Genomic DNA, 14534 nt, shown 5'->3' with positions numbered 1-14534 from the left:
TATCAATTAAATCTCTTTACGTCTCCTATGGCGTAGTTTTAAGGAGCAGGAATTCAGACAGTTAGCCACATTAGGGGCATGGCTTTAGGAATGGCAATGGCTGTCTGTCAGTTAGTCCAGCACTTTGGTCCAGACAGAAATATCTCTGCAACTATTGGGTGGTTTGCCATGAAATGGTGTACATAGATTTGTGGCCACTGTCATCGTGAGCATGTTAACATGCTGACGTTAGCATTCGGCCTCACAGAGCAACTAGCATAGCTATAGAGTCTTTTTCTACCAGAGCAAACCTGGCTCAGTGCAGGTTAATTAAGTTAAGTTAATGTATAAATACATTGCATCAATCGTTTTTCAGTGTTTGTGAGCAGAGAAGTGAGAGCTTTCATTATGTTAAATTACCAGGCGGGCCCATTTGAATGCTCCATCGTCATAACTATTCCTGAATAAAAAGCTGTAAAGCATTACAGAGTAATTGTTTTTCAGTTTCACTATCAAAGCAAGTTATACTGCACTATATTGCTATGACTTCATGGTGTAATTGATTTTTTATTTTAATCACATCCTGTTTTAAAGTAACACCTGGTAGCACTTTTCCTTAGTGCTAAGTGTGAGTAAGGGATGAATATAACCTCATGATGATGTGACTCGTCCCGATAAAATATTGTAACAATATGTTGTCATGGCGGTGGAAAAAATAAAACGGAACACAGATGAGGGGACAAGTTATGCGACAAGGAAGATGTTAAAGGAAAGCTCATTAGCTTGTTGTTCACATTTTTCATCAAATAGTTTTATTCCTCATCTTAACACACACACAAAACCCACACATCAACACTTTGGATAAAGAGTAATTCATTTATGCATTTATCTCAACCTCTATGGAATTACATAAATACATATCCGAGTGCAGGTGCATGGATTAGAATGGGAATTCTGTAGATCATTTGAAAGGAAAGAAGTATACGAGTTAGCTGGAAATAAATGAATGTGACAATGAAATAGATGAAGATCGAGTATCTGTTCTGTAATGAGGGATTCAAAAGGGACGTTTTCAGAGAAATAAGAAACGCCACGCAGCCAGCATAGTCAGACCAACGGGGGATTTTAACTGTAATTCAGAGACATGACACATCAGACATGAACCAACATGCAACAACAGATGCAAAAATGAGACCTGCACACACACACACACACACACACACACACACACACACACACACACACACACACACACACACACACACACACACACACACTCACACTGTGTGTGTGTGCAGGTCTCATTTGTGTGTGTGTGCGTGTGTGTGTGTGTGTGTGTGTGTGTGTGTGTGTGTGTGTGTGTGTGTGTGTGTGTGTGTGTGTGTGTGTCTGTGTGTGTCTGTGTGTAGTCTGGCCATATAAATCTTCATTCAAGATGTTTCCCAGTTTAACAGAGTTGAAGAAACAGACCGCATCACTGGATCACACCAAATTTAACAGATCCTACTGCCTATTATGCATGTCAAATCTAAATACGGGACCTATTATGTTATTGTTAAAGTATTTTGTATGTCCATTTGATATTTTACAGAAAGAAATGTTGCAAGGGCTTCAAGTTTGTGTTGGGCCAGTGCATTCCTGAAGGTATGGACAACTTTTTAGATGTCTGTCTTGTATATTTGTGATTATTTTTGTAATGTCCCATAAGGAATATGGTCCATTAACATGCTACACTTAACTTTATTTTATTTTAACCCCACTGAATGTTTAATAACTCATGCCAGAATTGAAAAAAAGATAAATTGAGAGATTCTGTAAATGAATATAAGATCCCCCCTTGTGTTTTCTTGTGTCCACTCTGATAAAATGCCTCATATATTTCTGCAGACTACGATGTGTGTGCTGGCGCCCCCTGTGAGCAACAGTGTACTGACCATTTTGGTCGAGTGGTGTGCACCTGTTATTCCGGCTACCGCTACGACCGTGAGCGCCACAGAAACCGAGAGAAGCCCTACTGTCTGGGTGAGACGTTGAATAACATCTCATAAGTATAATTTCTCTTTAAAAAACTTAACACTCTCAGGTGAAAGTGTTTAAAGGCATCATTCGTACCAGTAGCTTGGCCTGTCAGTTAGAAGAGACCTGCTGCACTCTTCTATATATCTGATAGCAATCTTTAAGTACGGGAAGTAAAAATATTAACACTATCTCTAGATTGGATTGTTCTGGTGATTCTCAGTTGTAAAACTTCATAAAATAAACTGTAGCAGAATGTAAGATGGCATTACATTCTTGTTTTGCTGGTTCTAAAATATTCATTGTGCCCCATTGACTTAGTACACTGCAATGGATAAATGTGAGTGATTGTAGATATTTTAGGTTTAATGTGGTTTTAAATCCATGCTCATAAACAATTCATTGTTCTTAGTATAGAATTTTTCATCCATTGTCATCTTTCATTTTAATTACATTTCCTCCGTTTCAGTTTTCCTATTATTGTTTTTTTTTACCTTGGAGTTGTTTATGATAAATGGATGAATTATGATATATCATATACATCACATTACAGTCATATATGTAGAGCATTAATCATTTTGCTCAATGCTGCAGCTGATGCTCATACACTTAACAATCTAAAATTTGAACCAGGATGGTGTTCACTGTAAGATTTGTTTGTTTCTGTATTTTTAATATGTTATTTGATATGTGCGTGTTCATTGACACTGACTTTCTTTAATGTGATGGTGGCTCTCTTCTATATCTGTCTGTCACTACGACATAAAGACATCGACGAATGTGCAGACAAGAACACGACGACATGCTCTCAGGTCTGCATCAATTCTGTGGGGAGCTACAGGTGTGAGTGCGAGAAAGGCTATTTCCTGGAAGAAGATGGGAAAACATGCACCATGGGGGAAAGAGGTGATAATAGTATTTTTACTCTGACATTTTCTCTTTACTCAAGGGCACGTCTGACTGTGATGTGGAGCTGACCACACATTGTTATTTGGTGAGAGGAAAGGAGATGGGGGTGCAGGGGGTACTGCAAACAAAGACACCTGGTAGTCATTATACAATCCAGCTCCTTGTGCATGTCAGAACAGTTCTGTCTCCCAAACATAACGCTGCCCCTTTGACTCCTGGTCTTTTCTCATTTGCTGGATGCATTTGAGGAAAACATCACATAAGGTCCAGGCGATAATAAAGTTGAGGTTTCTTTTACCCTAGATTCAGTTGCCAATGAAGCAGTGAGAGGCTGCAGATTTGTTACTTCCTCCCATGAGTTTCCATCGTTCCCTACTATAACATTTCAGGAGAAGCTGGAGAGTGAGAAATGATGGTTCATATAGTCATGTTCCTGCTTTATGTCCTGCTGCTTTGTAACATAGTGGGAAAAATAGTGTCCAGGCACTTTCACTCTTCCATAAAACATATGCATTCGTAGAGTATGGCCCCATTCTACGAGAGGCAACGTTTTTTTCTCTCTTTAAGGGACTGTGTAAGTTTATTGCCTAAACTTTAATGTTTTAATGTGGTTTCTGAATACATAATTCTTAATCTTAGAAAAAAAATGTGTCATTACCCCATCTTTTTTTTCTTTAAATGCTCAAACATGCAAGTATGTCATTACCTCCAGTAGAGCCAGTAGTCAGACATTAGATCAGCACATGTCTGCCGCGAGGCTTTGACACATTTACTAGACCACCACCTTTCTGTCTAAGTCAAGGACTTAAAGTGACCTGCATCGCTCGGGGCTCACAAATGACAGTGCTACAGGGTTATCTGCACTGCAAAAGCAACGCATCCCCTAGTCAGTGTACTTACATAGTGTACAACAACCCATTAAACTGCAGGGTTCAACATTAAGCATGGCCCGATGGCCCGAGGCCACAAAACACTCTGTGGCCACCAAATATCAGCAGCATGTGGCCACCAAGCTTTAACGGGTCCCTCTTGAAAATGAGACCTGAGGACATAACATCGTACTCTGTCATCTCTTGGTTTCAAAGAGGAGTCAAGATTTTATTTCAAGACCACAACAGCAGGGATACCATTAAACTGGCTGTGCATTGTCTGATTTATTTGCATCAACGTTGTGTGTCAGCTCAGACAGAAATGACACACACACACACACACACACACACAAACACACACACACACACACACACTCACACTCACACACAACGGATACTTTATAGAAAAGACAGAGAAAGTGAAGGGAGGGAGGGAAAAAGAGCGTGTATGAGGGAGAGGATGGGTGTCGGGGGGGGGGGGGGGCTGAACTGAGACACTGTGATATACTGTATGTAACATGTGTTTATTAATAACTCTGCAGTGAGTTTTCAAATTGAAATTAAATACTATATATTTTCATTCTGTTAGTGTCTTTTAATTTATTGAGGTTTAACAGTTAAGGAGGGTTGAGTTGCCTTTAATTGCCTCTTCTGTATCGTTTACATATCGGCCACCAAAACTGTACTTTGGTCACCAATTTAGGGGCTTGGTGGCCCGTGGGGCCAGTGTATAAAAATATTCGTGTCGATCTCTGAACTGTCACCAGACGATCACTGTGTGACTCAGGAATATCAACCCTTACTTTGCATTTTCGTTTTTTGGAAATTATTAGAAAATAACAACAAACTAACAAGTAAGTTGTTGTTGATATGATGTTTTTCCTTTTTCTTGGGATTTTCTGAAAGAAATGTTTTCTGGTATCTTCTGTGACATAAATGTTAATTTTTTTTCCCCCAATTCCCAGCAGTGCATCTCTTTGAGAAGTCAGACAATGTGATGAATGCTGGAACTTGCTCAGCCACGTGTGACGATTTCCACCAGGTCAGGATGTCTGTCCTGCAGCTTAAACAGAAGGTAAGAGTCATGATTAAAAAAACAAACGTCTATCTTCCATATATTATATTGAATCACTAAAATGTATCTGTAATGCTGCATTATTCTTAAATCTTAATCCTGCAGTATTTTTTTAGAATTCTATGGTTGACCATAGGATACCATAAAAGGCCCCAGTGAGCATAAAGCACACCTTCTTGATTCAGCTGATCTGCACAACTGCTGCATTTCTTTATCACCACCCAAAGGCCGGTTTTATGACATCCCTTAGCTTTATTGTAGCACTTTGTTTCCTTATTAAAAAATGTCTGAAACAACTTCCTTTACTCATTTCTTCCATAAGTGGGAATTGATGGGCAATTTGTGTAAAACTCAACCGTGTGGTTACATTTCCCCGTGTGTAATCACGGGCGTCTGAACCTATCTGAGCACGCGTCTGTCAACAGTGGCACTCAACACCCTCGGCTGTAACACATTATATATTGCTTCCAGCTGTGTGGTCTGGGTGCTTGTGCTGCTATACAGTATATGACTCTTCTTTCATGTTAATATATTAAGAAAACAAAATGGAAATACTGTATATTATTACAGTATATTAGAAAGTATATTCTCATTTACTGATATCATGGGAGGGTTGGAGTATGAATGTAGGATCACACTGTGGTCCAAACACCTGTGCTCAAGGTCACAGGCTACAGTCTTGCATAATGCTCACTGATCAGCAAGTGAACCAGAACCTCCTTGCAGCATAGAGAGGTCTTTCACGTGTTTCCCTCTGGGATTGCCAGATCCACATGATGTTCGATGGAGATCAAAGATAACGTTTCTCAAGGATGCCTCTTAGCATACACAGCATGAACTCTCCTGGTCTTGCTGAATAATGCAGAGGGGTTACCTGGCCCTCCATCGGTCTGGGTTACAGCTTACTTGTAGCAGATGGAAGATCAGCTTTCATCTTTGGTAGGATATGTAATTTGAAGAGAATTTTACCTTAAGTTGGCTTTTCAATGTGTGCTTTTCCTGTCCTTTTTGACACTGCAGGATGTTATGAAGCATTGTATGTAAAATTATTTTAGGAATGGAAACCAAATGATGGTTACACATTTGGATGCTTGACATCGCTTCCAAATTATGGAAAAGAAATACTTTCAACCAATTGGAGAATATGTATTTGTGTTGGCTTTGCTCTTTATTTGATATCAGTCATCCAGTAATTTGTAGTTGACTTTGTCATTGACCTGTGTATTCAGTCATAATTTTTCTGCATCCTTATTCAAGATGGCCATGCTGTCAAACAGTGCTGATGTCCCTGAGCAGATGACCAGCGAAAAAATCTTGACATCGCCCATATTTTTACCAGGGCCTCCAGGTCTCCCTGGTCCTCCAGGTAAACACATGAAGCTAAAGATAATACAACTGTGTCAGACTCTGCATAAGGAAACTGGCCTGCATCCAGCAGGGATAGACTGAAGCAACACAGAGTAAATCGCCAAGCTGCTGCTCTGTGAGGCTCTGGAAAGCTAATATCGGCATGCTAACATGCTAACATGCTGACAGTGACAACGTTTAACATGTTTGCCATTTAAGTTTAGCATGAGTGTGCATATTGGCTAATTAGCTCTAAACACAAAGTACAACTGAGGCTGATAGGAATGTCATTAGTTTGTATTGCACATACCTTATATACTTTATAAACTAAAGTACAAGTACAGGATGAAATGTTCTAACAGTTCATCATGACGGGGATAAAAATATCTATGAAATTTCATGGTAATCCATCCATTAATCTGTGATACTTTTCATTTAGAACCACAAAGTCAACCTCACGGTGGTGCCAGAGGCAGAGTTAGGATATCACTAAAGTCAGTAGCAGTCATAATCTGGGAACCAAGAATGTCTGTACCAACGTTTGTGCCAACGTATCCAGTATATGTTCACCAAATGAATGAAACTTTGACCTGGTAGTGGCACTAGAGAAATTGTTAGGGGATTCAAATTTCATGGCAGCATTAATCTATTTAACAAAAATCATCATATATGATCATTTGTCTTTAGTTCACTAATATTAGTCTGGTTTGTTTTAGGAGATCCAGGACCAGAAGGCCCTCCAGGAATTTCAGGACTATTGGGGACCCCTGGGCCTCCTGGTCCCAGAGGCTTGATGGGACCCATTGGACCCACACCAGACCTATCCCATATCAAACGGGGCACCAGAGGACCCGTGGTCAGTTAATATACACTTTCTCAGTTATTGTAAATGATTGGGTTTTAATCAAATCTCCCACACAATGGTTTATTCCCGATAAAATACTGTAGGTATTCAACTTTTTAATTTGTCACAGGTTTCTGAATAACCAAGTATGGATGTGACGGTGACCTCCACGGCTTAGTTGTTCTTGGAGACCAGTCTTTTACGTCATCCTTTGCCTTATGCTCCTCTAGATCAGCTTGACACTTCACGGTATAATTACTAAATTAATCTTGCATGACACCACTGATTGCTATAAAACCATGACCTCTTTTTACTTTTGCCTAGGTTGCAGTTTTCAATTTTTTCACCACAGTTATCCAGGTAATTTAGTAATGCTGCTTCGCGAGACAGGCCCCAGGAGAGCTATGATTGATTTGTCTTTATAAAGGGAGCATGAGTAGGGAGCAACCAAGTATCTCTTGCTTTTCAACTGACACATCTCAGAAAAAACTTGAAAAAACAACATCCCATTACACGCCCTCTCACAGAAACCCACACTTCTGCAAGGTGAAAAAGGATGACACACTATAATGGCAATAATAACAAAGAAGGCAGAGTACATTTACAGCTTAAGTTGTTTTCTTTGGCTAGCTGCTTTTTTTGTGCAGCACTCGGTCTTGAACGTGAGTGAGAACCCTCCGTGTTAAAGTGTGGGATCTTTGTCAAGAATATGCAGGATGTGGTCATAGAGACATATTTCTACATGGTAAAGTTGGAGTATTTATGCAATCGCCTCATTGATAAATCAGACCATAAACAGTCGTAATGATATCATCAGCTGCATGATGCCAACCAAGAGATCTGGAAGACTGTTTTTACAGTAGAAAGTGAGCTATTGCTTTGTGTGTGCGTGTGACATACGATGTGTGTTTTGATTCCTAACTCTATATTCATGAGCAGTTAATACATTTAATCAATGCACATGCTGGTGACGTCTGATTTAAAGGGAGTTGTCCTTCTCTCCACACAAAAGCCTGATTAGATTCTGAGCACAGTTGTGAGGTTTGGCCATGAGGTCACATGTGTTCGACTGCATGTCAGCATTTTTAGAGATGATGAATGTGGTAAAGTGTGTGACTCACAGGCTTGGTTCTGATCTAAATATTGGCCTTACTCCATATACAATGTCTTTACACTTTCAATTCAATGATGATTTTCCCAGGAAAGAGATCAAAGCACTCTCTGCTATCGAGGTGAAGTCACTCAAAAATGGCCTGGAGGCAGGCAAGTTAATCTGGGATAATTGTTGGTGGAGCACGATGAAGATGACAGTTTTGAATTTAAAAAGATTTAGGATGATTTAGTTTTCTGTGAAAATATTAAAATTAAACATTAACACATTTCTGGGTGCAAGGCAGGGAAACACTATCAGATAGATTTTATCCGTAAACCGGACTACAGTGTCTTGTTTTATGGAGTGTAAAAGGAAACATATGAAATGCAGTTTGTTTATTTCATTCAACAGGGGCCTCCTGGAGCACCTGGAAAAGATGGCCTGAAGGTAAGATTGGATGCTATTTTGTCACCTTATTTTGTCCTGTCTGTGTAACATAACTTTTCTGTAAGAAGCAACTATTCTAGACAATAGCCCCTTCTTCAGTTGTAAAACCAGGGCCCTTCAGGCAGAGGAGTCATTCATGTTGGCAGCAGCACTTGACTCTTGGCTCCCTGAACAAGGCCTCTCTCAAAGGAAAGGAAAGATAAGAAAGAGTTGCAGAAGGTTTGAAAGCACTAACTAGATACATGTGGATCATCTGCCAACACCATGTCTGTCAACAGATATTTCTCAATAGCCAAAAGGTTTCTCAACATCTTCCGATTTATAACGTACAGAAACCACAAGCTAGATGCCAGGACTTTGACAAATCATCAGCTTTTTGTTTGTCCCTGCGGATGATGGGATCATTACAAGTTGCTACAAGTTGAGAGTAGAAGACTGGTGTGCCAAACTGCTGTAGGCACAATTGTGATGCTCTTTTAGGTAATTATTACACAGGAGCATTGGTGGGTTAGGTTTAGCTTCTCACTATAAGCATAAGCAGAACATTGTTATTTGGTACATGAGTGGCCATGTATAGCTTCAGGTAATTGTACCTGTACATTTGTATCTTGGGCCAAACCATGATAATTTTGTAGCTGCTTTATCAGATTTGAGATTACAGATTCTATCAGATGATCACTGCTTGTTTAGAGAGAGATACTCTCTCACCTACAAACAACTTCCTCAGAGTCAGAGCTGACCCAATTCACAAGAATCTGAGGCCCAAATAATATCTGTTCAGGTGGCAACGCAGTAACTTCCTCCTGACCACCAGTGTGAAGACTCTGGATACCTCTGGGCTATTGCGGTTGTCTGGAATTTCACATGGATTTTGTGAACAGTGTGTTTGAATCAGCTGACGAGAGGTAGCAACCATCTTTGAAAAGGATAACTGGAATGTTTTCCTCTGCTTTGCCTCCCTGGAAAGCCTAAAGCAAAGTGAAAAAAAAGAGGCTCCAGTCGATGGTTAAGCCTCAGATTAAGGAGGCACAATGTAGATTCCACTGTGGTTACAGTGAGGTTTGTGTTTACATTTTTCACATTTTTTTGTATTAAACCAGATTTGCTCCCGCCTTCTCTTTCATTTTGTCATATTGTTATTGAGAAAATCAAAGAGGTCGTTCAAGCCCTAAGACTAGGGATAGGAATTGATGATTTTATTCATACCAATGTCAGTATCGATTCTGGTTATAGTCTGGTTCTTTATTGATTCCTGATTAATTTTCTGTGTGGATAAAAAGTCGGCAGACACAGGTTTACAGTGTCAACGCAACTGTTTTATTATGTAGTCTGAACACAGTGTAGATGAAAAGAGACAATATTTGTACCACTTAAATATTTTGTTTTTCAGGGTTTTCAAAGAAAAAAAATCTGCTATACCTGCCTCCATGGCACTGATGTTATTATAACGCCACATATTGAACCCTTTCTTCGTCTCTATCCATGACTCTGCCTTTTTGCAAGTATCTAGTAGCGTAGATGCATGAAATTAACGTCATTGTTTTTCACTTTCAATTGTCTGAAAAACGGCATTGATAAAAGGAATTGATAAGCTCAAAGTCATAGGATTAAGGCTCCGATTCCAATTTGTTACCAGTTCTTCGGTAGAACCAATTCTCAATTCCCATCCCTTCTTCAGACTGCAGTGTGCTTTGGAGCAGCTGAGTTTGACGACTCTCATTCAGATGGGGAGTACACACTCGCCACAAAGTGAGAAGTTTGGCTGTTATTTTCATTTAATAAGATAAAGCAAATATGAACATCATTTGAGACCTTGGCAACAATGGCTGCACATTGATCAGCTACTTTAGAAAATGAAATTCACTGTCCTGTTAATCTTTGATTTGTCTGTAGATTGGTTGTTCAGTGAGAGTGGTGAGGCACGTCTCGAGCTAGAAATTGACAACCAGTTCTTGGCCTTTTGGTTGCCTCAGTGGCAACCACTTTTTAACATGTAGAAAGTATAGCGAAAGCAAAAATTATTAGCAGACATTATATTCATTCATTGCAATAGTGATGTTTAAATATTGCCGCTACAGTCAGGACAGTAACCTGAGAATGCTGCACGTGCTATGGTGTGCACATGCACACAGACATCTGTTTCAGAGACATTGATGAAGCAAATTAATGTTTAACTGTGTGCTGAAAAAATGTACTAACCTGTGACTTTCTAACATAACAACTAGCATAATAAACAAATGTACAAATTGATATTTGGCTCTCTTATGTCACAGTCATGTTCATTATTAGGGTGACGTTTGACCACATTGTATATTACTCAGACTATAAAGTGACTAAAGATGGCTACCATATTTTCGGTTTCAGCAACCTAAAGCTGAGGGCAACTACTTTTAGAAATGGACAAGCTTGTTGAGTTCACTTAGGTAAGGTTTCCCTTCTTGCTGCCGAAGAAGCTCTGTGATCCGTAAGGATGTCGGATCAACTTAGACTGAGAGTTGCTTGTAGAGGTAGTTTGGGCAACTATTAAGTGGTAAACCTGGAGTCATTATCAGACATAAAAGGGATTGTAATCACAAAGCAATCTGGTTTGTTGGTATAAGAAAACTAGAATTAATATACGCCTTTTTAGTGGATGAGATTTGCCTGTGGCTAGTGATTTACAAGAATGACCAGTCATCCATGTCACAATGACTAAAAGAAGTACGTGGTATAAAAGCTAACGAGATGGTGGTCTTGTATTGGCTCTTGGATCTTGTTCTACCCGTAACACTGTTTGCTTAGCTTGTGGATCACGTATGGAACAACTTATAGGTGCATCTGCTTTATTGACATAGTACTTTGGTATTCTTTCACATGTTTGTGTGGATAGTTTGGAGGTTGATGGTAATCTGTCTCTCTGAGTAACAAATCCAAACCATCTGCCAAAACACTCACAGCCCCAGTGTGACCCTGAGCCCGGCTAACAACCATAGTGGTCAGGTCAATGTGTGTGCTACCGTGGGTCAACAGGCTGCCATGATACTTCAGTCGAGCCGCATGTACAGTATGTTTAGTGTTATATGAACAGGAAACACTATCTTTACATATTTGGATACAGTTTCAGGAATAGTTCCACATTTGTTTTCTGCATTAACTTATGTATGTAGTTAGAGCAGGGATACAATTAGCATAGCTTCACTAATTGAGATCTTGTGTCACGCTTAATCCGTATACGAAAATCAAAATGTGTTTGTTAACTTGATTTGATTGAGAAGATACATCTATCGTTTCTATCACGGTATTGACAAAACAGTGGCTGGACTGCGTTATAGTGACATTTACGTAGTTTGGACAACGCTTTACGCTGGGATCCTTGCACATTAGGTTTATTTTGCACCAAAGTTTTTAACAATAGGAAAAAATACTCAGTCCTTTTCATTTAATTCACACAGGAATATAAATTTAATTGCTATAATTCAATATAGACTATATATTGAATTACCGGAAAACACACCTCTATTGGGATAGAAGATTTTGGCCATATCACCCAGTCCTAAATTCTTGGCAGGAAAGCGAATGTCAAACTATTCCTTTAACTGTCTGAGGAAATAATACAAAATCAAGTCCGATTTAAATTTTCCAAAATGCATCTTTCTTTAAAATTATATGCTTGCTCATTCAGTTGTTTTGTTTTTTTAATGCTATGTGGTTTTGATTACTCCTCTCAGATTTCTCAATCCTTCCTCTAGCTCTAGTAATTCTTCTCATGCTATCCCCCCACCCCCACCCCCACCCAACTGTAATTCATAAGCTAAATATTTGTTTTGTTTCCCCAGGGGGATAGAGGAGCTCCTGGGCCTGTCGGACCACCAGTAAGATTCAGGCTATCTATATTGATGCTACACTATTGTAACTTGTTATCATTATCCAGAACAATACAGTTAAACTAAAGGATGACTGAAAAACAGACCACTGTGGACTCTGGAAATGAAACGACACAGTTAATGATACTGCCAAGCTCAAAGTAAATAGTATACCGTGCAGAGTAAGCATTATTCCCTTAGATAAACACTGATGATGCTAATGTTAACAAATCATGAGAAAAAGCTCAGTAGCCTGTCTCCTGTTGCAGACAGTCCATTGATCAGCTGGATTACTGTTAGGATATATATAGAGACACATGGGAATTTCCATTAAAAAGAAGAGTAAATTTATTATACACCCATGAATAATTTTTAAGATAATCAAATATTTGTTAAATAACTTGTTTTTGTTGCCCCCTCAGGGCCCTCCAGGCTCCTTTGATTTCCTGCTTCTTCTGATGGCAGACATCCGCAACGACATCGCTGACCTGCAGAGTAAGGTGTACGGTCGACCACTGCACTCTCCAGGGGAGGACTTTCCTGCTGTCCCTGACAGCTGGCGGGACAACCAGGACAACCTGGATACCGGCTCAGGTGAGGACTACAAGGAACCTCCACCTCGAACAGGCGGAGGGTCCAAGAGGAACAAGAAGAGGAAACCGGCACGAGAGAGAACAGACTTTGACTGGAATATTTAAAAGGGGTGGATTTACTGTAAATGCTTAATGTCAGGTGTAAATATTGAAGTGGTTTGCTTTTTTTATTTAAACAGAATGTACTGTATGCCTGTCCATCACAGATGTTTATTTTTGTATGACATACAAGAGTTTGTGTGAATATTTTTGAACAAAATGAGTAGACTGTGCAAATGCATGTTTTTTTTATTCTAGATTTTTAGAAACATATGGTTCCTTCACAGCACATTAAACAAGTCTCTCATGGAAGCAGTTTTACCTCTTTACTTTATGACACTATATTATTCTGTTGCTCACAGGTTGTATAAGAAAGGGATCCGCCCGATACCTAAATGATAAATCAACTGACATACTTGTACATAAATTCACAAGAGGGATTTAAACAGCGCGGATGTGGAATTCAGACTCCAATGACGTAAGTCCTCATCTGTAAGACATCTCACTGGAGTTTTTAGCTGCCATAGCAGTAATAACAGTTACAAGAAGATGGAAAAGAATACATAGATTTATGCAAGATTTACTTTAGAATAAGCTTCATTGGAAAGTAGGAATGTTTCTCTCAATGTGTCTATACAGAAATAGGCATACAGCTAAAAACAACAAAGCCCTGAGGTAAACATAAAACAAGTAGGAGAAAAAATAGATGCATTTATGCTGTATATGCCGTACATATGCAAAGACATTGGATAGCTGGATCGTAGCTGCATCATGGTACTCCACCAGAGGGAGACATTCTCAAAGCCACTTACAAAATGCTGGGTAACTCAGGTACTAATATATAATACTATTTCCAAGATGCTTTTATTAATATCTCAGATTTGGAGTCACATTCAAACAACATTTAAAAATGTTTTATAACTTCATTGTCTTCATTTTACTTTGACTTAAGTAAGAACTTGAACTTTTAATTATTATTAATTAAGAACTTTAATTTATCATGGAGTATTCTCTGCTACTTTTCCCCAGTAAAGTATTGAAGTACTTCTTCAACCACTGATGATGATTTGTTAAGCAAATATATCTGCCTACGCTCTGTTGCATTCTCCGCTGTCCGAGGTGATGCGCCTGTTAACCCCATGAATGTGCCAGGAAACTGAAGGTATGTTGTCACTATGTAACATTTTGGGCTCCATTCATGCAATCAATAGCTTGCTGGTCATTTCTGGGTGGATATGCAACCGGAATTTAGATTTGAATTAACCGCCAGATGTGTCAATGGGACCAAAAGACATTGATGAAGTATATTACTGTCAATTATTCTATACTTATGTTTTTTGTAATAATTTGAATGCGGGACTTTTGCTTGTAGTGGAAGTATTTCTTTATAGGGTGGTACACTATAAAATATATTCCGTAAACAAACTACCTGTTATTTAAGTCAAGTCAAACTATTTGTGTAGCACATTTGACCAAAGTGC

The 14534-nt window shown here is 39.1% G+C and overlaps 1 protein-coding gene across 2 annotated transcripts in view; it reads left to right on the top strand.

Annotated features, from left to right (window-relative positions):
• Nucleotides 1-13320, top strand: part of ccbe1 (collagen and calcium binding EGF domains 1) — a 35892-nt gene extending 22572 nt beyond the window's left edge. The window contains exons 3-11 of one of the 2 annotated variants that reach the window (XM_083930390.1): nucleotides 1571-1623; nucleotides 1867-2001; nucleotides 2764-2901; nucleotides 4742-4848; nucleotides 6106-6214; nucleotides 6912-7051; nucleotides 8544-8579; nucleotides 12395-12430; nucleotides 12844-13320. In XM_083930390.1, the coding sequence (XP_083786516.1) occupies nucleotides 1571-1623; nucleotides 1867-2001; nucleotides 2764-2901; nucleotides 4742-4848; nucleotides 6106-6214; nucleotides 6912-7051; nucleotides 8544-8579; nucleotides 12395-12430; nucleotides 12844-13119 (1030 nt within the window). In that variant the 3' untranslated portion in view covers nucleotides 13120-13320. Of the gene's footprint in view, nucleotides 1-1570; nucleotides 1624-1866; nucleotides 2002-2763; nucleotides 2902-4738; nucleotides 4849-6105; nucleotides 6215-6911; nucleotides 7052-8543; nucleotides 8580-12394; nucleotides 12431-12843 lie in introns of both variants that reach the window. The other variant, XM_083930389.1, reaches the window with a different exon arrangement.
• The last annotated feature ends 1214 nt before the right edge of the window (nucleotides 13321-14534 follow it).

This window comes from Echiichthys vipera (assembly GCF_963691815.1).
Source record: "Echiichthys vipera genome assembly, chromosome: 16".
Classification (NCBI taxonomy): Eukaryota; Metazoa; Chordata; class Actinopteri; order Perciformes; family Trachinidae; genus Echiichthys; species Echiichthys vipera.
Note: the sequence above shows the minus strand (reverse complement) of the source record. Positions and strands in the feature narration are given on the sequence as shown.